The 23,581-nt window shown below is 36.7% G+C and overlaps 1 protein-coding gene across 10 annotated transcripts in view; it reads right to left on the bottom strand.

The window, feature by feature from the left end:
• Positions 1-1,742: 1,742 nt before the first annotated feature.
• Positions 1,743-23,581, bottom strand: part of LOC137622214 (aftiphilin-like) — a 62,951-nt gene continuing 41,112 nt past the window's right edge. For 7 of the 10 annotated variants that reach the window (XM_068352688.1, XM_068352687.1, XM_068352684.1 and 4 more), the window contains 3 exons: positions 14,855-14,921; positions 14,196-14,279; positions 1,743-3,344 (listed from right to left, as the gene is read on the bottom strand). In XM_068352688.1, the coding sequence (XP_068208789.1) occupies positions 3,103-3,344; positions 14,196-14,279; positions 14,855-14,921 (393 nt within the window). In that variant the 3' untranslated portion in view covers positions 1,743-3,102. The remainder of the gene's footprint in view (positions 3,345-14,195; positions 14,280-14,854; positions 14,922-23,581) is intronic. The other 3 variants (XM_068352689.1, XM_068352692.1, XM_068352693.1) reach the window with 1 other exon arrangement.

Genomic DNA, 23,581 nt, shown 5'->3' with positions numbered 1-23,581 from the left:
AGCATCCTGCATTAGCCTAGCAATAAAATCCATGCCTGTATCAACAATTTACTAACCCTAATTTTCATCACAATTCAAGTAATATCAGCTCTCACGGAGCTTTGATAAAGAGACCAGTTATGAATGTCAAGATAAGTATAACCTCTAATGAATGAAATGAGCTTGGTCTAGTTCTATGAAATAATCACAGAGTTCAGGTGTCGCCAAAGTCATGGTGGAACCAAAACCCCAACCCCTCAAAAAACAGTAACAAAACATGGAGACCAAATATAGCCAAAATATGACTAAATCCCACAAAACACTTGTTTCCTCAGTTTATCGTGTCTGATCTATTTTGTAAATGACAAATATCAGTCATAAAGTTTTTGTATTACCAAATACTTGATACCAAAACAGGACATGCAGCAAGATATAGTCCCCTACTAACAAGATAGACAAGTACGGACTGCACTGAATATTCAGCTAGAAGAGGTCTTTCTCCATCTAACAAGTATTAGGTAATTATGACTTTTTTTCTAATAGTTTAAACTTTGCAACAGGCTTCTCAAAATTGCTTATGAGAAGTATGACCTTTGGTTAAACAACAAAATTTGTGTATGGCTATCTCCACCTTAAAAATACTTTGAAATGAAAATTAAATGGCAATAATACACACATTTCAAGAAATTGTTATCTCTACTTTAGCATATTTCTCACCTATGATAACAATCATGTTGCGTAAGTATAGGTTTGTCATCTCTTCATACTACTGTAAGAGGCACTTGTTAGCAGTAGTAGATTTAACTTGAAAGGAACCTTAGTACTGTCGATATAATTTCAATTACTGTAAATAGTTGTGTACCCAGACCTAGCTAGTTTTCACTTGCGAATTTTAACGTTATGCTGTATTTGGCAATTTGTAAATCTAATTTTCAGATTTTGACTTGTTCTTCGTCGTTTTTTAATACTGCACAGTATTATTGCCCGATTTTTAATTCAAAATTTCACATTGTGACAAGCTGTATTTGGAGATTTCTAACAGTTAAATTTCTCATTTTGCCAGTATTCTGTGCGTCATAACTTCGCAATACTGTTGATGTACCAAGGCCCCCCCCCCCTCCCTCCCCCCTCCCTCTCTCTCTCAAAAAAAAAGTCATATCTTCGAATGGTTGTTAAATTAAGTCACTAAATGACGAGTACCTGTAAGGTTACGGTAGAGCACCTAATCATTATTTTACAACATAGAAACCGACGTAAATGCAAATTCTATTTTCGTATTCAATATTTAAGGATGAGAGATATAAAGTCGTAACTAACGTACTTTATGTGGAATCAACACGAAGGGTATTGCTGTATGAAATAAATTTGCTCTCAAACAATTTATTTTCCAGGACTTTCCTTTCCTCACTGGGTTATTTTTCCCTATTGGAGCCCTTGGGCTTATAGCATCTTGCTTTTCCAACTAGGGTTGTAGCTTGGCTAGTAATAATAATAATAACTATCACGCAACCTATGTTATCAACTAAAAATCTTTCCCTTTTTGATTTTCCTGTCCTTCATAATTATTAAATTTTGTACATCCAACTGTTTTTTAATCTTTGCTTCAATAAAATATAAGCGTTAACACATGGCAAAGTAAGAGAAAGCAAAGTATTTTCCTTCAATTACTGGTATGTGAAATATACTTTTACTTCAATATTGCAACTATTATTTTCAATTGGTATCGCCCATTCAGTGCGGATGAGTTTCCCTTCATTTAGTGAGGCTTTTAATAATACATACATACACATACCAAGGCACTTCCCCAATTTTGGGGGTGGCCGACATCAAACAAATGAAACAAAAAAGGGAACGTCTCCTCTCTATGTTCTTCCCTTTTAACCCTTTTACCCCCAAAGGACGTACTGGTACATTTCACAAAACTCATCCCTTTACCCCCATGGACGTACCGGTACGTCCTTGCAAAAAAATGCTATAAAATTTTTTTTCATATTTTTTATCATTTTTTCAGGCCTTTTCCAAGAGAATGAGACCAACCTGACCTCTCTATGACAAAAATTAAGGCTGTTAGAGCAATTTTAAAAAAATATACTGCAAAATGTGCTGGGGAAAAAATAACCCCTTGGGAGTTAAGGGTTGGAAATTTCCAAATAGCCTGGGGGTTAAAGGGTTAATAATGCTAATAATTCTTTCATATTAAAACCTGTAAAAGGTGTTTACTGTACTGTAATAAATCAAGTGAAGAAGCGTACATCATTGACAAAGGTCACCTACCTGATATTGTAATTATTTATAAAACCTTGGATCATTGGTGATGAATTTGACCATGACATTCATAAAAAAAAAAACTTGTGTATCTTTATGGCAACAAGGGTTTCAGAATCTGGAAATAAAAGTTTCAAAGATGAAGGTACTTTATCTTGAAAATAAAAAAATAAATGCATTCTCAGTAAGATTAAAGAGTCCATAGATAATTTTCAATAAGAACTAAGACTTACATTCTAATGAAAGCCATTCTCAACTCTGAAGAAACAAGCTGCAGAACTGTTTAAGAATAGTAACTAGAATACATTACTGTATCCTCTAATACAACACACTCCACATTCCTTGCAGCCTTCAAGTATTTGCTAAAAACCTTCCACTTGCCATCAATTCTGACACTAACGAAAGCCTTTCTGTCCTGGGCGGATATCTTTGCAATACAAAGGCCTAAGTTTTTGAAATTTTAAGATACTTTTACCTTAGGATAAAATTTCCAGCTATAAAATTTTAAACTTGAACTTGAAAGAATGATGATTAGCCAAAAATTTTTATCATATGTCATATCCGATGCAGACAATAATACGATAGATGTCTATTAATAACAGCAACTTTTTATACACTTTTGTTAAGTATGCCAAATTCCAAAGGCATACTTGTAATAAACTTTCTCAATATTGATGTAGGTGTTAAAATGCTGCTAATATAACGACACTTTAATCCATAATCAAACTGTATTTCTGTATCTCTTTCACATTACTCAATATATATAAAAAACTTCCACAAAATATTCTCCACTAATGAAAATTATACCCTTGAAAACAATCATCTCTTTAGATCCAGCAATTGAAATATTTTCAAACCTCAATCTTCTCCACGTATGGGGAACATGAGAACTCTGCTTCGCATGAACCCAATGTTAGGGAGGTTTTCCACAACTTCCCTTATTTCAGTACTAAGTGACTGCAGAGGTGTTGCCGCCAACTGGGTGCTGTTCTTCCCACTGCCAAGAATCTGCTGTACTAACGGCGAGGGCGTTGGAGGACCTTTAATGCGACTGACTGAGCTCTTTTCCCCTCCTTCACTCAGGAATTCTCTTTCAAGACCTACAACGAAAGGAATGAGTTTGTGTATAAAGGCAGGGATAGAATAGGTGAGGGATTGAGGAAGGTAGTTTCTTCCCCCCAAGAAAGGGAGTTGGTACTTGGAAACAAAGTTATTTACTTTATAAAAACAAAAGGTAAGACCTTCAAAGACAAAAAACAATATCATCCACAACACTCCACAATAACTATTAAATTTTATTTATTAATTTCAGGTTTTTCATTATTCATAAAATACAGAATAAAAATATCTAGGGATAAATAACAAACATTTAATATAATAAATTCATGCCTTTGCGTCATTAGGCGTGGGAGATGATGAATATGATAGAAGTAAAATGTATTTTGCATAGCTATACAAACCTGTGTCCTTTAAAGTACAAAATGTGTTTTCAGCGACTCTGGAATGCGTGTTGAATTCATTAATGAGGTATTTAGCAACAGGTGGTAAGTGCACATGAGAAGCCCTACCACCTCCACCAATCAAAAGTTTGGTACTTTTAACCTTCGGCATTTGCTATGCAGATCGTCTCACAAACCCAGAAGGAGATCTGGTTTTCTTGACGCTTCTTTCTTGGTCCTGCCAGAGCTAGGAAAGTCTCTCTTGACACTCAGGCCTGAGGTGTTAGGCCCTCTTCCTATAGCACTGTAGAGCCATACCAGGGCACAAAAGCATCTCCTCTCTTCCACCACCCAACGCTGAATGTAGAGAAGGGATGATGAAGGTTTTAAAACTGGGGTCGTGCACTGATGGGTTTTGGCAGGAAAGCCTGGCACAAAACTAAAAGGGAAATCCTTCCACTCCTTCCCAGGGGTGACTAAGGAAGAGAAATGGTGCATCTCACCTTCTTTTTTTGCCGATTTTAAGGCTAGCTGAAAGTGTCTCGAGAGTCGGATGTCTGTCTGATGACCTTTTTAAACGCTTGAACGGGTTATGCGTAAGAGCCTTGAGAAGACTACTCAAAGCTCCTTTAGAGCATAGCCAACTCCGAAGAGGAAGGGAGGCCTATATTCTTCAGCCAAAAGACCATGCTCAAGGCTGTGAGGTAGACTTTGACAACAGCAATTGAGAAACACTTCTCTTGGCAAAGGAAAATGATGATGCTCCGAAGAGACATATCCCATCTACAACACCAACTGCATAAGATGCTCACTTTGCCTGCTCGACAGCGATAGAGAATAGACACATGTACTTAGAAATCTCCTGTGCAGTGCCTTGTGAAAAGCCTTTTATTTGGAGGAGATGGTGGATAGCCTCCAACCATGAAGTTTTAGACTTCACGGATTTGTGGTCTAACAGAGGAGTGCAGACCATTGAGGTAATTCTATCGAGACTTCAATTAGCAGTACTAACAGATCGACATTTGGCCATCTGGGAGCCACCAATGTCATCATGAGTCCGGGTATAATCAACAATTGGTTGATTAGCGGATGGGTTAGGCTGAACAGAGGAAAGGTGTACATGTTCAGGTAATCCTATGAGTGTTAAAAGGCATCTTCAAACAGCCAATGGTTCAGCAACAGGGGAGCAAAACATGGGGAACTTCCTGTTTAATCACGTGGGTGAACAGGTCAATTCCTAGAAAACCCCACAGAGCAAGAAACTTTGCTACCCAGGGGTGTAGGGATCACTCTAACCCGACCACCTGCCCCCGGGGACAGTGTGTGTCTGCTATTACATTCCACTTGCTTGGAATGTACCTGGTTGACAACTCTATGTAGTGGAATGCCGCTCGAGATGTGCATCCACTTTATCAGGTCATAGAGAGGGTATGAGATGTAAAACTACGGCGGAGTTGTCAATCATCAACACTACCAAATCCTCAAACATTCTTGGTATGCTTGCAGTGCTAGAAGAACTGCTTGCATTTCCAAGATGCCTGATGAACAAATGTATTTCTCCTCCAGACCAGACTCCTGAGATGATCAGGTTGTTCAGGTATGCGGCCCACCCCTCCTTCAACGCATCTGAGAAAAGTTGCATATCCGGAGGTGGAGAGTTGAGTGGGACTCCCCTGGCAAAGTTTTCCTAGTTCAGCTATCTGGTAAGATAATTCTGAGCCTCATGCCCAAGTGGAACAGAAAAGAAAAGGAGATCCCTGGCAGCTGACTTGTGATCCTTCAAACACCACTGAAAAGATCTCTGGTGGAGAGCCTGTGAGGAACGAGTTTCTCTAGCACGGAAAGGGGACACAGAAAACACTGCCAGTGCTGAGCTGGGATTACTGTCTTCAACAGAGCTTGCTACCTCAAGAGTCGGAGGAGGAAATCTTGTTTGAACAGGTGGAAATGAGAGTTCTCAGTTATACAGATATGATTGTCAACTGAATTCACGGCCAAAGTAACCAGATCTGACTAGGCCAGCTCCAAGGATGGCCTCGATCCTTGAGGGGCACAAAAGTGCCGATCAATGACTGAGGTTCTCCCCGAACGTGAGGCCAAGGTCTTCTCCTCCGGTCAGTTGCACCTACGTATGGGAACATGGACATCCAAAAAAGAACACTCCAACTTGAGATTGTCTGTCTCTGTTGGCACCAGGCCAAGTCCGGTGCCATAAAAACAAACGAATCTCAAGAACCCTAATCCCTAATTACGGTAGAAGATACTGTAGGCTGCTTTAGTGATTTGTTCCCCCCACCCATGAATACAACAGCTCTGCTCCAAGGACAGAATCAGCAATGTCATAGGGGTCTTAAATCACCCGGGAAGGTCGACAACAGCGGGGGAAGAATCCATGGCAATGATGACAGAAGATGCAGGAGTAACTCGTACTTTTACCCCATTCCACGAGGCAATGGATAAAGTCTCTCCTCCCCCCCTACTGTCCTCTATTTCATGCAAATTCAGCCTCAACTGGTTCCATTCTCTCAACTGATCGCTCTATAAAAGTATCGCGACTTGAGGGAGGTGCAGGAGTCTATCATCCAGATGGGAAGGGTGATGGAAGGCACCAAAACTCCTCCATTAACCGGGAAACAGAAAGTGTACAGGTCCATACAATCCTATCCTGCCTGGCTACCAGGGTAGCTGGGGAAACCACAGTCAGCCCTGGAGGGTTGTGGCGTGAGGCCATGACAACGGGAACCACTTGGGGGTCGTACACACAACTCCCCCTCCCCGAGAAAGAGAGGTGGTGTCATTATGAGCCCTTTCCTTACAACTATAACTGGCCTTCCTGGAAATCTTTGACCTCTTTCTCCTCCTCTTGGAAGTAATGTAAAAATCCAGAGAAGGACGAGAAAGAAAAACAAACACGTTTCTTCCTCTTTCCAACCCTCACCTCAGGCTCTACAAGCAAAGGAGTTAAGGTCTGAGTGACCAACGACGACCATTTCCAAAAAGGAAAAATCACACACCTTGCTCTAACTGGGACCAAAACACTAGGGATCACTGTGACATGGGGTAGGGGTAGGTACACACCCAAGGGATTTCCAATACTGACATAGGAGGGATCACAGACACATTGGGAGAGTGGGATGGTCTCAAGACCCCAGGCACAAGGGGTGATGCACAAGGTAACATGCACTTTTGGCCTCGGACAGACTTCAGCCCAATCTTAGGCTTGACACCCTCAGGTGATGGAACTTTACCAAAAAACACTGGTGTTACAGGACAAGCCTTTACCGTCCTTTTCGGGATTAAGAGAAAACACCACTGTCGACATCAATTGGGTTACTGACACTGGGGACACATTGGCCACATATGAACAGGAGTGGCGGTATCAGACGTACTCAATGCGAGGATGGAAGAAGCGGAAGTCTTCTTCGACGTCTTCTTGTGCATTGCCAAGACAGACTCTGGAGAAGGCTTAGTTCTCTTCTCTTCCTTCAAGGCACTTGCCTACCACTGAACAAAGACCACAACCTACGCTAAGCACACGAGGATGATTGCGAACAATCATTGTTTAGACATAATGCAGTTGCAATGTCCACCCTTTCTTTAGCATGTACAAACCTTTTGCTTAACATAAATCACAATCAATAGCCAGCATTCCCATACTGAAATAAAAAGAAAGATGAAGAAAGTTTCATAAGAGAGCAATAGTACATCTGTTCTCATTACGATTGAAAACCAAAGTGATGAGCTTCCAACAGATAGAAGGGTGGGGCTTCTCACCATGTCGTTAACAAATTCAACAGTGGTTCCAGCTTTGCTGAAAACATATTCCCTATTTTAAAGGAAGAAGGGTTTGTATACACGTAAGAAACAGAAAGAATTAAATGTGTAGAGTGAAAAATACAAACATACTGTAGACGTTCATACAGCACAGAAGTTTTTTCACTCACTTGCTGAATACTTCTTTATACACTTCATTTTGAAACTAATCCACTATTAGACAGAAAAATTCATAAACTGAACTTTTACAATGTCATAAGTAGTCATTCAATACTTTTGACCCATTATAGAATTTAAAATGTGAAAAAATAAATCCCAAGTTTCATGGAACACAAACTATTGCCCTTCTGAAGGAGTTGCTTCATTACTTTGAAGGACATAAAGTACTAGCATAAACATTTTCTAAGATTTAAAACTGAATTCTTGGTAAATGACGAATCATTCAAAGAAACTACATCTGGCCAAATCTTTATCCATCTCGAACCACTAAACTTTCCTCTTAATTGGACAGGGAAATGGTTCATATTTTGTGTAACATTAAATATTTTTCTAAATAATTTATAAAGATGCAAACCACAGCACTGTTAGAGTAGAAAAATTGCTACTCTTTCATCAGGATCCTAACATATTACTGGGAGAGATCACTGTTAAGCAAGAAATACACTTTACCCAAATCTGTTGAGTGAAACATTCGACATTCAGTAGCACAGAATATCATTTATCCTCTAAGCTGGTCAGAAACAAAATCTAACTGCTACTGTACTAATACTTGAAACTGAAACTAATTGGAGGGTGACAAATTACTAGCGCTTTCTTACTTAACTTAGGTCAGTGTGATCTCCACAGTAGGATCAAAGGAAAATATCAAGCAAAATTGTTTTCCTGTAACTGTTCAGCTTGTAAAGTTATTATTCTATAATATTCCTGATTACGCATATCCATTACTACAATGTTATACAAGAGGATTACAAGAAACCTTTCAAGGTGACAATATTTTCTTCCTTTAAAGTTTGCCACTTTTGTGTTATTCTGACCATTTTGTCTTTTCATATTGCAACCAATATTAATTCCCTTGACCTTAACATTAGGTCTTTTTTTTTTAATGGAATAGCCCAAAAAGATTTGTTCTTTAAAGAATGCTGAAGCAGGAGAAGTGCGAGGTAAGAGAGCTGGAGGTAAGAAATGAATATATGTACAGAATATGCATGAACGAAATTTAGACCATATGGCCTAGCATTCACGCTAATGAGAGGGGAGAGAGTCAAGGGAGCATCAGAAAATAGGCTGTCAGCTTGGAAAGTAAAAATCCTCAAATTACAATGCACTTAACCCTTTTACCCCCAGGCTATTTGGAACTTTCCATCCCTTAACCCCCAGGCATCTTTTTTTCAAGCACATTTTGCAATATATATTTTTTTAAATTGCTCTAACAGCCTTAATTTTTGTCATAGAGAGGTCAGGTTGGTCTCATTCTTTTGGAAAATGCCTGAAGTTTCTCAAAAAGTTATCAGAAATATGCAAAAAAAAAAAAAAATGTAAATAGCAGTTTCTTGCAAGGACGTACCACTACGTCCATGGGGGTAGAGGGATGAGTTTTGTGAAATGTACCAGTACGTCCATTGGGGGTAAAAGGGTTAATATCATTAGGGAATGTCAATAAAACTGCACTGGCGAGTCAAAACTTTTCTGAGAGATATGGTATTGGAGGGATGCCAATCAATTCAAGAGGTGGTTTGTGGTTGCTCTTTGGACACCAATTCCATTTCTTTTGAGTAGATTTTCTTTATACATTTGCTTAGGTATCTTGATCCCTATCAATCTGAATTCTTTATCTTATTCAAATTTCTATATTATTAATGAAAACTTCCTCATGGCAAACCCTTTGGGAGTCCGAAGATATGAATTGCTTCTCTCATTAAACTACCGTAGCTTAGTTTGGGTTAGGATAGGTTACTTTGTAAATATATAAACTACCTTGACCTACACTAAATTCATTGAGGTGTAACATACATGTAACATGTCTTCATTTTATGTAGAAATAAATCTGTCAAGTGTACTGAAATATCATTGAATTTATAGGAATATGCAAAATATTTTTTTGGGAAAAACCAAAATATTTTTTTGGGAAAATCAAAATATTTTTTTGGGAAAAACCAAAATATTTTTTTGGGAAAATCAAAATATTTTTTGGGGAAAATCAAAATATTTTTTGGGGAAAATCAAAATATTTTTTTGGGAAAACCAAAATATTTTTTGGGGAAAATCAAAATATTTTTTTGGGAAAATCAAAATATTTTTTTTGGGAAAATCAAAATATTTTTTTGGGAAAACCAGTTTTGAAATGTATAAATAAATAATCAAAAGATAAAGTACATGCATGCAAAATTTGACTTTACACAATAAATGTGCAGATAATAAATTACTTTAAAAATTCTCTAATGAATTTAAAAAAAGAACATGCTAGCAGAACAATAAACAAACTTCCAGCACAGAATTTACAATCATAAAAAAATCAACTACAAAATTACTCACAAATGAGGCTTAAAGAAAATTTGATTTAAAAGCTCTCGCCAGATTGCGAAAACATTTTAAATTTAAGAGGATCTCAAAATTTTAATCTCCTGATATTATATATATATATATATATATATATATATATATATATATATATATATATATATATATATATATATATATATATATATATATATATATATATATATATATATCTACAAGGTATATATCAAATTTAACCAAAATGGTGGCTGGATACAGTATGAGTGTGAAATAAAATTAACAGTACATTTTGCAATTTTGAAGTAGTTCAAGTAAATGAAAAATATTGCAAAGAATGATTAGTGATCATTTTATATGTACAATTATCTTTTATATTAAGAAGGTTTGATAGAGCGTAGCAATTCTGAAAGATTACTCAAAAACAAAATGCTGGAAATTGATTTAGAATATACTCTATACTTTTTGTCAGAGCAAAGAGTATTGCTATTTTTATTATTATTTTTCAGACTTGAAACATGTCACAGACAGTATTTTAAGCGCATACATGCTATGGTTAAGTTAATGCATTCAGAACGTTCGAGATATAGAATGACTAATATCTTTTTCGCGAGACACAAACATCAAATGAATATAAAATTCCAGTACACACAACTTGCAAAAGATAAAACAAATGCATTTTGAGAAGAAATTCTGACTATACATTCATAAGCAATATCATACATATATTTAACACTGAAGTGAAAAAGAGTTGTCTAAAAGCTATTTACATATATTCAAACCCCTAATCAAGCCACTATGCAGTGGATGCAATATTGGCGCGATAACATATGATGATGATAAAACATAACTTTAAATTTTTCTTCATGGAGCATTATACCTCAAGTGCAACATTATTATAAAAAAATAGCATAGAGGGTAAAAATCTTGTGCGATCATCCAATCACTTCAGCACTTTGATCTCTGATCTTATAAAGTAAAGGAGGACTATTGATTTTGAAGTTTGCAAGCATAAGCAATTTGAATGAGAATTATCAGAAAATGTACAGCACTTCAGGAGGCACAGCTAGTGACATGCCTTAAACAATAAAAACAAAGAATTGAATTCTCCAACCTTACCAAAATGGAGTGATCTAAGGATATTTTTAAGAAGCTAAAAAAAGTCTAAACAACAGACATACTAATAAATGCTTTATAATGGAATATTTTTTCAATGTTACAGGACAAGTGATCACCTACCAACTCCTTGCTACAAATACAGTCTTGACTTGCAGTAAAATATGCAACAAAAAAGATCGCCATTGAAAAGAAAATTTATGTAGAATAAAGTTGCCTCCCAAAATGGATAATCTCACATATAGCAGCACTTTCATCTAGAATAGAGTAAGCTTGAGAAAATTCTCCTGATGCTTACAAGGCAACGAAAATACAGCTATACTGTAGTAGGTCAACGATGCTTGAGGACCTTCCTCTTAGATTCCCTACCTCACCATGCACTGGATTTCCTTGTCAAGGCATCTTAACTTATCAGTTTTTTTAGCATGATCCAACTAAACTGGTAGAGAAGTGAAGAGAGGCCTCAACTAGAAGAGAGGAAGGCCTGAACTACGAGAGAGGAAGGCCTGAACTACGAGAGAGGAGGGCATGAACCCTGATGCAGGACTTCTATTACCCAGATTTTTGCCTGTACGTTCTTCAAGGATTCTAACTTCCAGTGAAGAACAGCAAAAAATCTCAAAGTTAAAATATGAAGAAAGTGCACGTGAGGCACTGCAAGGTGCATGCGAAAGTGATATACAGTATTACTTAAGCATTAGAGGAATATTCGTTTATGGGAGTAATGTATATCATCTCATGGATATCACATTTCTCAGTTCTGTATATTGCAAGGTTATGTACAATGTTATATTTCTTTTATCTACCTAAATTTTAAAGAAAATCTATCACTTTAAGTAGCTATAAATAAGTGGTAAAACAATCTTTGGAAAAATTTGGCCATCAATATAAATTTTCCAAAAATTAACGCATATTTTTCTTTCTTAGCTACGCAAATCGTACGTACTTTAAAATAGGGGACGTTTTCAGCGGTGCTTAAACGGCCGTAGAAATTGTCAATGAGGTAATCAGTATTTTTCAAAACTAAGCAAACCCTAGTCCTTTCAAGTTGAAACTTCCAACCTCGGCCACCCTTCTAAGCCCTGAGGCAAAGATGAGAAGGGAAGAGCCTTTGACAGGTGGCGAGTGCAGATCGAGATAAAAAGTTCAACTTTAAATGTGTCAGATTTATATAGCTAGGAAAAATAGATATTAATTTTTAAAATCTATATATTACAGGGTTTATATAAACTATTCATTATTTAAAATAGAGGGGACCCATTTATTGGGTTGTTAGGCTGGAGGAACGTAGAGAGTAGAGGTCCCCTTTTTTGTTTTGTTTCATTTGTTGATGTCGGCTACCCCCCAAAATTGGGGCAAGTGCCTTGGTATATGTATGTACGTAGGAAGTCGCCCTACAACCAATTGGTCCGCCCTATTTCTTCCCAGGAATATGCCAGTCTCCCAGGTCCTACACAGGAGTGATGGAAAGGACTCCAGCAACCTCCTATCTGCCCATCATAGGGATGGGTAGACTGATAGGGCTGGCCAGTACACAGTTATGCATCTACTCGTTCAATTAAGGAATTTTTCTTCCCCAATGGGAGGATACAGTCTGGATAATATAACTTTCGCAAGATGGCCAATATTTAGGTATTCATTCCTTCATACTATCCCTCACCGGAAGATGCATAAGCAACTCTCCGGTGGATATACGAGGTGCCTCACACCGAGGGACCTGGGGGAACTCAAACATAGAATAAGGGAATAAGGCAATAAGGCTCATAAAGGGAGGATGATGGAGAACTTCTTACAAATCCAGTCTAATCAGAAATGGGCTCAGAAATGTTACTTCCCAGCATCAGAATCTACAGCCATCTCCTGTTTTGGATTAGAGTTCTCTTGCCTGAGGGTATACTCAGGAGCACTATTATGCCCCTTAGGTGTGGAGTAAGTGGATCTATTACCAGCATAGTCATAAACTGATGCAGCATCCATTCTTTGTTTGCATTCGTTATGAACCATTCAAACTAAAAGGTATGGAAAAAATATTAAACAGTCTTGGATGTGATGCATCAGTACAGGATGACAGTATTCATTGCGATAAAAAATAAAGTGAAGTCTTTGATAGGAAATTGGGTGGGCCTACTTCCCCACGCTCATTACCTCTCATTAGAAAACTCATTAACAGTATCAACAGCTATCCCACTCCGATTTTTAAAAATTCCATATTCTAAAGAACAAAAGGTTTGTATGTACGTAGAAGCAAATTTGATCCTATCCGTGAAAGTTACGTGTCATAAAACACCGTAGAGGTTCCCTAATAATTTTATATGTAACTATCTTAAAACAAAATTTTCAGCTAGTAGCATAAAAAACCTGGCACCAACTCATCTTGTTCTTGTTTAAAAGACTTGTCCAATTATTTCACACTGTGGCAGTTACAAAAATAAAATTGACAAAAGAATACATGCCAAAATAAAACATTGCGTGCAAACAAAGAAGCACAAAAAAGTAACAATTACATCTTTCTTAACATCGGCAACTGTAAAAGCAGCATTTTAAAAAGTTGGCTTCTCTTTCCAAGTGATTTTAGAATGACAAACTTATAAACACACTGTTACATTTACTTGGGGTATGAAACAAGCTATTTAAGATTAACGAAGCATAAAATATACTTCCACTAAATACAGTAATCTTAAAAATACTGTACCATACTCCAAATATTATTGATATCGGTATTACTTTAAGATAGCAACTACAGTATAGTCCATTTTTTTTAGCGATGCATATTTGCACCGACTCGCAGCGGTGCCCTTTTAGCTCGGAAAATTTTCCTGATCGCTGTTGGTTAGAATTATCTCACCCAACCAATCAGCGATCAGGAAACTTTTCCGAGCTAAAAGGGCACCGCCATGAGTCTGTGCAAATCTGCATCGCTAAAAGAAATGGACTACTGTATAGTTAAAATGTTTTCGTGTTATCGGTTTGGGTACTTATTTTTCTTGATGCTCCCAGTTACCGAAGCCAATTGACGAGTAAAATAGACAAAAACACGTAGCAGGCTCTTGCAACGACAACGGTGCAGCACATGCACTGACTCAGGGAGGTCTTTCAGAAATTACTCACTTGCAAGCAATGCATTAGTTGCCCCTTTACCAATATCAGAATTGGACAACAGAAGATCCATGTCAAATAAGGATGAGTTATAGGCTGAAACATCCAAAAGGAAAAAAGACACATGACACAGAATAAAGGGTTCTCTATCATATAAGGAGTATCCTTGCTGTTCCCTTACAATTCAAAACATGAATGAATGAGAGATCTGCAGCTTTAATTGGCACCATACACAACTGAGTCAAGTTATTTCCCTTACCTAAAACATGAATGAATGAGAGATCTGCTGCTTTATTTGGCACCATACACAATTGAGTCAAGTTATTTCCCTTACCTTCTATTACATTCATTCAATCATTCTACATTTTACCCTCATGATTATAATTTTCATCCCATTAAAATCTATCAAAATTACTGTAGAAAATATTAGTCTAATTTCTAATATCGTTAGTATATTTCAATCGAGGGAATCATTACATTATTTTGCAATTAAAACAGTAATTGTAATCAATCCAAAAAGAAGGACTGTGTGACTGGTATGGTGTAAAAGCTCAGAAGGAATTTGAATTCATGCTAATCATAATGTAATATCCCACAAGTCAAAAGGAAAAAAAAGTTGAAAAAAAATGTTAGTGTAAACAAGGCACAGAAAAATCAACTAATAAACCTACCTGGGCCTTCTAGGGGGTTTGTTAAGCCACTCGACGTCCAGTCAAACTTCGCTGGTGGGATCTGTTCCTATAAATGCAAGAAGAACGAAATCTGTTTAAGATCTTTCGGTGGCCCGTACGTGATTCCACTTTTCAACAGTTAACCCTTTTACCCCCAAGCTATTTGGAAATTTCCAACCCTTAACCCCCAGGGGGTTATTTTTTTCCCAGCACATTTTGAAGTATATTTTTTTTAAATTGCTCTAACAGCCTTAATTTTTGTCATAGAGAGGTCAGGTTGGTCTCATTCTCTTGGAAAATGCCTGAATTTTCTCAACAAATTATAAAAAATATGAAAAAAAAATTTTCATAGCATTTTTTTGCAAGGACGTACCGGTACGTCCATGGGGGTAAAGGGATGGCTTCTGTGAAACGTACCAGTACGTCCTTTGGGGTTAAAAGGGTTAAAAAAAGTGTCATAAACTATGGCTACGACAAAAACTCAAAGTCTTAAAAAAGCCACATCATACATTCTACTACATTAATCATTTCAGTATCACAAAATTTCTTCAAAAGAAATTGCAACTGCTTGTACGTATGTTACATTAGACAGTAATGGAAAACAAGCTACATTCTAAAAATATCTAAAAAAAGCTTTACTACATTATACTATACAATCATAGACAGGCACAATCAATCCTAATCATATTTTGATTAATATGCTAAAATTCATGCTGTAAATTATTCTTATTTTTGCATACAGTATACTATAAATACTTGTAATCCACAAATAAAACCACATTGAACAAAAAAATATTGACCTTATAATCCTATGGAAAAGAAATATGTAATATAATTCCTAAACTAAGGCTTGCCCCTTCCTATAAATAGTAGGGCTCTGTAGAAGAGTCAAATTCATTGTATAAAGTATGAAAGTATGGTTAGAAAAAAAAAAAAAAAAAAAAAAAACTTATAAGACAGTCCTGTTTAAAGTTATGATTTTTTAGTTCTGTTGGAACAGCGAGTACATTTCACTAGCTGCAGAAAAGACACTGGAGGAAGAATGCTATAAGCACCCAATTTACGGCAATAACTAAAGAAATGCAAATGTTCCTTATTATTGATGAGTTCAATAAGAAAGGTCTAAATTACCTAGTTTGAGAAAATTAAATATCCAGACAGAAAATCTATACAATATAGTCCATTTCTTTTAGCGATGCATACTTGCACCGCCTCGCAGCGGTGCCCTTTTAGCTCGTTAAAGTTTCCGGATCGCTGATTGGTTGGACAAGATAATTCTAACCAATCAGCGATCAGGAAACTTTTCCGAGCTAAAAGGGCACCGCCGCGAGTCGGTGCAAATATGCATCGCTAAAAGAAATGGACTCTAGTGACTTTTACCTCAATTTATGAGCATCCACCGACCACCAAGGAAAACTTCCCATGTAATTCACCTCTTAAAAAAACACTCCTTTATCTTACTAATTTTCCAAGCGCACAGACTCATCTCCTTGTGACGAATTGTGTCGCAAACATCCATGGTATGAAATAGCGCATTACTGGTTGCCCAAGTTATTGCCTTTATCAAAGTTCTTTATGAAATTTATATACTGTAGAGGGAGGGACTACAGTAGAATTGGCTAGACAGGAAAAGTTAAATTTGTAGTGAGAGACATTTAGTAGACAAAACTTCCAATTTCTTGTAATAAAACGTAAAATGAAGTATATTTCTTGTTACAGGACAAAATATGCATGTTGGTCGACAATGTATTGCATCCACAAGCACTCAAACTGTTTAAGGAATTGACTAGGACACCTGTATAACTAATAAACTCACAAAGTACATTTACAGCCAGGACAGCTGGAGGAACGTAGAGAGTAGAGGTCCCCTTTTTTGTTTTGTTTCATTGTTGATGTCGGCTACCCCCCAAGGTTGGGGGAAGTGCCTTGGTATATGTATGTATGTATGCATCAATTCAGCAGCATCTACTACCAATATGACTGCCTCTGCAAATTTATATAAAATCTATATAAAAGAACATTGATGCTTTCCAAAACAAGTGTTCAACTACAACAAAATAAGACTGTTCTGGAAGACAATGTCAAAACAAATATGTTTTCATTTAAGAGAAATGCTGGATGATGGGGTAACGGTATGGAAGGACAGACTCATGCTGGTACTAATGGGGCAACGCTGCATGTCCTATGATCGCACCATGATATAAAGTGGAGTTTACACTGTTTTGACGTTACTGTTTTTAGAATGATTTATTGTTAATTTTTTCTCATTTATTTATTTCCTTATTTCCTTTCCTCACTGGGTTTTTTCCCTGTTGGAGCCCTTGAGCTTATAGCATCTTGCTTTTCCAACTAAGGTTGTAGCTTACCTAGTAATAATAATAATAAACAGTTCATCGAACTGGTTGTCAAACGGTTTGAAGAGGTGGAATCAGCCACAAATGCATAAGGTTTGTGGACGATGAAGCCCCGCCCACAAAAGTCAGGCGAGAACAGACTTTCTTAGAAACGTTCGATGAACGATTTCAACAACCAAATACCCCGTTCACATATTCGAACATCACTTCAAACACTTGAACTGTTTGAACGTGTAAATCCGCCTTAAGGAACAAAAGAACCACATACTCCTGTTATGCCAACAGAATCAAGTGTAGGTACCACTACTTCTCCTAAGTTATGTATTCATTCCTGAAGCTAACAACAACATTTGATCAATGAAGAACTACAGTACAACAGCTGTTTGTTGAATGAAAAAGACTCCTCGATGTTTCTAAGAAAAAGAAAAATTAGTTAAATCCAATAAACCCAAAAATGTTATTGGCCAACATGAACTTCAGCTACTATAAGATCTTAAAGCTGGCAAACTTATTAAGCAAACTAGAATCCTTCAAGATTACAATTAACGAAACCCAACTTGATACGCCATTAAACTGCCGCCAAAATTCCTTCCAAAGAAGGATTTCTGCAAAAATCAAGTGATGTAGCTGCGCTTATATCACAAACTAGGATTCGAGAAACGATCAAGCTTAATAGTTCCATGTAGTGTCTGCAACCTCACCATCCTTGTGAGCTAAGGATGGGGGGTTTGGGGGAGCCAATAGGTCTACCTGCCGAGTTATCAGCAGCAATTGCCTGGCTTTCCCTAGTCCTAGCTTGGGTAGAGAGGGGGCTTAGGCGCTGGTCATATGAATATATGATCAGTCTCTAGGGCACTGTCCTGCTTGCTAAAGCCCTGTCCACAAAATCGAGCATGCCCAACGGGCAAACAGTGATACCAGACCACAATAGCTAGTAAGAATGAGGGTTAATGACGTCAGAAGCGGGAAAACCACAGACAGGGATCTGGCATCATACAGTATTGCCAAATCCCTGCTTTTAGTTTTCCCGCTTCTGACGTCATCAACCCTCATTTTCACTAACTCTATTTTGGCCTGGTATCACTGTTTGCCCGTCGGGCATGCTCAATCGTGTGAACAGGGCTTAAGGTAATGTCACTGACCCTTACTCTGCCATTCATGAAAGGCCTTAAACATTTAAAAAGGGTTTTGGCAGCACTCTAGATTATTCTTCATACTTTTTAAAAGACAGCCTTCCATTATTCTGTATCAAAGACACTGGAATTTTTATTTTGAGTGCAAATCTAAATGTATCATGACTAGCACTAATAAGGAAAATAGTTAAAACTTTACATAGTCTTTTATCATGAAACAAAACTTTCAATTTCAGCCATTAAGAAATATAGATTGATACTTAATTCTCCACTAAAGTATCTGTGATTAATCTATCCATTTCAAGTAGTCCGATCTATATTTTGAAATTTGAATATGGTTACATAGAATTTCCCAGGTTCGGCCTTTGAAGCACTGGAAAATCTTTCCCTTAAAAATTTATGGATGAAAAACCTTTCCTATTGACAATTACTTCAGCTAATTGAATTATAAACTACAAGCATTATCACTCAAGGTAGGCATTGGCAGTAGAAGATGATTTTGTCCGCCACAATTCTTTTACATCCACTTTGGAAATGGATGTAAGAATTTCATCAGAGAATAGATTTTTTTCTTCGGTAAGAGCCACTTCGTATTATTTGGAAGCTCACTAAGAATTGATACGAATCTAATAAAAGCCTTGAAGGTAAGGTTCATCATATTAGAAGTACAGCTACATCTCTTAATTATTTATTTTAACGTTGTTACTGTTAAAATATTTTTTTTCCTTGTTTCCTTTCCTAACTGGGCTATTTTCCCTGTTGGGGCCCCTGGGATTATAGCATCCTGCTTTTCCAACTCGGGTTGTAGCTAAGTATATGTAGTAATAATAATAATAATAATTATAATAAATCTTCCTTTAGATAGAGTTTAAGTAGCAGCTCAATGGATTACCATCCCCTAAACATTATCTTGAAGAATCCTTGTTTACTCATTGAGATTATTGGGCTCTAGGTCCTTTAGTAGCCGCTGCTGATGTGGTCTAACTTTTTTTAAGTTGAATTAATTGATAATTTTCTTATTTTACGAAAATTCTAGTTTAACTTGTATGGTGTTGGGATTAAATAGATAGGTACCAGTACTTAGAAACAAAACTATATAGATTGAGACCAGTATTTAGATATAAGATATCATTTACAGCCAATCTCGAGTTCCAGATTTCAAATACTGTATCCTTAAAAAACCATCTGGAGACGTATTTCAAACTATTTTGAGATACAAAAACAATCCGGAGTCCTCTAAAGTACGTATTTCAAACTTAATTTTGAGGTTTGTTACCATTAATTTAAATCAACTAAGTCTTAGAATTTTAATATTTTATATTTTTATTCTATAAATGACCCATCTCTTTCTTTTATTGGCATCCCACCCCCCACTAGAGTTCTCTTGCTTGGGGGTACACTAGGGCATGCTGTTCTGTCTTGTTTCTTAAAATTTTTATAGTTTGTTTGTGAAGGATCTAATTTATTGTTGTTACTGGTCTTGAAATATTTTATTTTCATTGTTTATTCTTCTCTTGTAGTTTATTAATTTCTTTATTTTCTTTCCTCACAGGGCTATTTTTTCCCTTTTGGAGCCATTGGTCTTATAGCATCCTGCTTTTCCAACTAGGGTTTTAGCCTAGCTTGTAATAATAATAATAATAATAATAATAATAATAATAATAATAATAATAATAATAATAATAATAATAATAGAGTTTGGGAGTCAACAATATGACCATCAAAGGATGTTCACAGAGATAAACAGAAATTTTTTTTGTCACTACTTTGCTTCTTGCCAATAGCCGCTAGTGTGTCTCATTACTTTGAGGCATGTACCTATTGAAAGGAAAGAGGATTGGAAATTTTTTCAAATTTTACGGGTAAATATTGATGAGCCGAGATTATAGAAAACAAGCAATATGAACATCCGGTGAATAAAGAAATACATTTCAATATTGAAATTTATTTCTCTCTTATATAACAGGTTAAGTAAATTCATTTTCAAATTACTGTACAGTATTCCATTAGTGATGGCCAAAAAACATGAAAATTGGCCCACTTACTAGAAAAAAAGTAAGAGCAGCTAATAATTTTTCCATTCTTCTATTATGAATTCTGAGGATATTACATAATTTAGCTTATCTGTCCGGTTAAAAATGCAGGTACACATTCAAGTGCTGTCATTAAAGTCGGCTCGGAACCTCCACGTCCTTAAATCTTTATGTAATATCGGTAAAAAAGAGACTTCCCAGATTTGAAATTGAATCTGAAGATCAAGCATAGCCATAAAGCATGATGGATATATTATTAAACCCAATATATTATTGCATAACACTACTACTTAAAATCTCATGTACAAAATCTAGACTTGCAAAATTTAATCTGCCAAATTGTTATCTTCTCTTGCGGGATGCAAGTGTCGTGAAAAAAAGACAATTCATGCTTGTGCAAAACATGCAATAGAAGAAAGTGCTCGCACCACAAATGAACCTGGTCCTTTTACCAATTTGGATAACTCATCCTCAAAAGATAGGTCATGAAAATCAACAAAAACTTATGCATAACCTTGCATTCTCAACATTAGTGAGCAGTCAGGAGCAAAGTACTTAACTTCAAGGAATGCTAGCCAAGAGAAAATGCTGAAAACAAGGAAATTAATATGGTAAAGTTAACCTCCTAACATTTTTAACATAAAATCATATTTCCTTATGAGAATGCTGGCTAGCAAATGTTTAAAATCAAACATAGCAGTGAAGTTCCACAATCATACAAAAAATGCACGCCAAATGCTGCAGTTGAAAACAATAGCTATAAGGTTCTTTTCCTGTTAATCATTAACCATTAAAAACATTCCGTGATTAGTATTGCCATGCAAACTTGCAATGAGCTTTGCATATTGAATTTAAAATAAAGCCCATGTTATACATCCAACAAAAAAGTGGTTTAAAAAAAAATCAAACGACAAAATAATACAATATTGTATGGAGCATTGAAATACATAAAAATTGAAGAATTTGAAAGAACCACAATGACAAAAAAATGTAGGAGTAAAAGGTTTTCCTTAATTGTTCTGGAAAACGATTATTATAAAATGAACTCATCACCAATTCCAGGAGACATGTTTGTATGCTTTGTTATTCGTAAAAAGATTCAATCGATACCACACTGATTTAAGACAAATCAATAAGTGGTTCTTCTACCATAACATCTGGGAAAGAAGAAATAGCCACAATATCCCTACCGCGATTTTGGATCTAGCCCAAAATGCAGAAAATTTATACTACTTCATTAAAAAAATCCTGGAAAGTAGGACCAACAATCTAGTACTCAAACCGATTTTGTACGTTTCATGCTATAGTGGAACCTCAACGTTTAAACACCTTCCATTTCAGACAATCGGTTCTTGAAAAAACTCGAAAGGAAAATAGTTTGTTGGCAAACAAATCCCCAACATACAAAAAAAATAAACCTTGCTGGAACTTGTTCAAGACCAAACAGGTGATGGCAACCATCTGACACTGCTGAAACAAAGGCAAATACCCAGTTTTCACCTGATGATCTCATTGTACAGTATGCACTCACAAAACTAGGCTTCAAACTCTTTTGCATACTTAGCCGCGTTTCTTGGTATTCATACATATGCCAGAGAGCCTAAGGCAGTTAATGATACTGATAAACCAAGAAATAAAGGTTGAGAATATTAATAAAAAATGATAAAGTAAAGTAAAAATTGAAAGAAAAGTCATCTTCGCTTTTCTCATCAACCAATGAGGCCATCAAATCCTTATACAATGTGAATTTGAATTAAGATTAATTTACTGTGTTTATCTTTTTATATGGGATTGAAAGGGGAAGAGCGAGAGAGGGTGTGGCGTTATTGCTGAGTGAATGGATGACCGGTAAAGTAGTGGAATGGAAGGAGATATCATCTAGGTTAATGTGGGTAAGGGTTAGGTTGGGTAGGGAATGTTGGGCGTTTGTCAGTGCGTATGGGCCAGGTAGTGAGAAAAGTGAAGAAGATCGGAATGAGTTCTGGAATGATTTAACTAGGTGTGTAGAAGGACTGGGTAGAAGGAATTATGTAGTTGTTATGGGTGACTTAAATGCTAGAGTGGGCGCTGGAGAGGTAGAAGGTGTCATTGGTAAGTATGGCGTACCAGGTGAAAATGAGAGTGGTGAGAGACTGGTAGACATGTGTGTTGAACAAGAGATGGTAATAGGTGCTAGCTTCTTTAAAAAGAAAGATAAGAATAAGTATACATGGGTAAGAGTGGCAAATGGAAGAGTAGTAGAAAGGGCATTAATGGATTATGTGTTGGTAACTAGAAGAATGTTTGGAAGATTGAAAGACGTGCACGTGTTTAGGGGTATGGCTAACGGTATGTCTGATCATTTTTTGGTGGAAGGAAAATTAGTTGTAGCAAAAGAGTGGGGGAATAGAGTAGGTGGATGTAAAAGGGAGGTAGTGAGGATTGAAGAGCTAATAAAACCGGGGGTAAGAAGTAAATATCAGGAAAGGTTGAAAATGGCATATGATGAGGTGGGAGTAAGAGAAACTGGTAATTTAGAGGAGGAATGGAAGTTAGTAAAAGAAAATTTTGTTGGGATTGCAAGTGATGTATGTGGCAAGAAGGTTGTTGGAGGCAGCATGAGGAAGGGCAGTGAATGGTGGAATGAAGGAGTGAAGGTGAAAGTGGAAGAGAAGAAGAGGGCTTTTGAAGAATGGCTGCAGAGTAATAGTATAGAGAAGTATGAAAAATATAGAGAGAAAAAGGTGGAAGTAAAGCGCAAGGTACGTGAGGCAAAGAGGGCAGCTGACCTGAGGTGGGGTCAGGGATTGGGTCAGTCATATGAAGAGAATAAGAAGAAGTTTTGGAAAGAAGTGAAGAGAGTAAGGAAGGCTGGCGCAAGAATTGAAGAGACAGTGAAAGATGGAAATGGAAGGTTGTTAAAAGGAGAGGAGGCAAGGAAAAGGTGGGCGGAATATTTTGAAAGTTTGCTGAATGTTGAGGATAATAGGGAGGCAAATATAACTGCTGTTCCAGGTGTTGAGGTGCCAGTGATGGGAGATGAGAATGAGAGAGAGATAACAATAGAGGAAGTGAGGAGAGCACTAGATGAAACGAGAGTAGGAAAAGCATCTGGTATGGATGGTGTGAAAGCTGAGATGTTGAAGGAAGGGGGTGTGACTGTACTTGAATGGTTGGTGAGATTGTTTAATATGTGTTTTGTGTTGTCAATGGTACCAGTAGATTGGG

This window comes from Palaemon carinicauda, chromosome 29, assembly GCF_036898095.1.
Source record: "Palaemon carinicauda isolate YSFRI2023 chromosome 29, ASM3689809v2, whole genome shotgun sequence".
NCBI lineage: Eukaryota > Metazoa > Arthropoda > Malacostraca > Decapoda > Palaemonidae > Palaemon > Palaemon carinicauda.
This window is presented reverse-complemented; position numbering and strand designations above follow the sequence as displayed.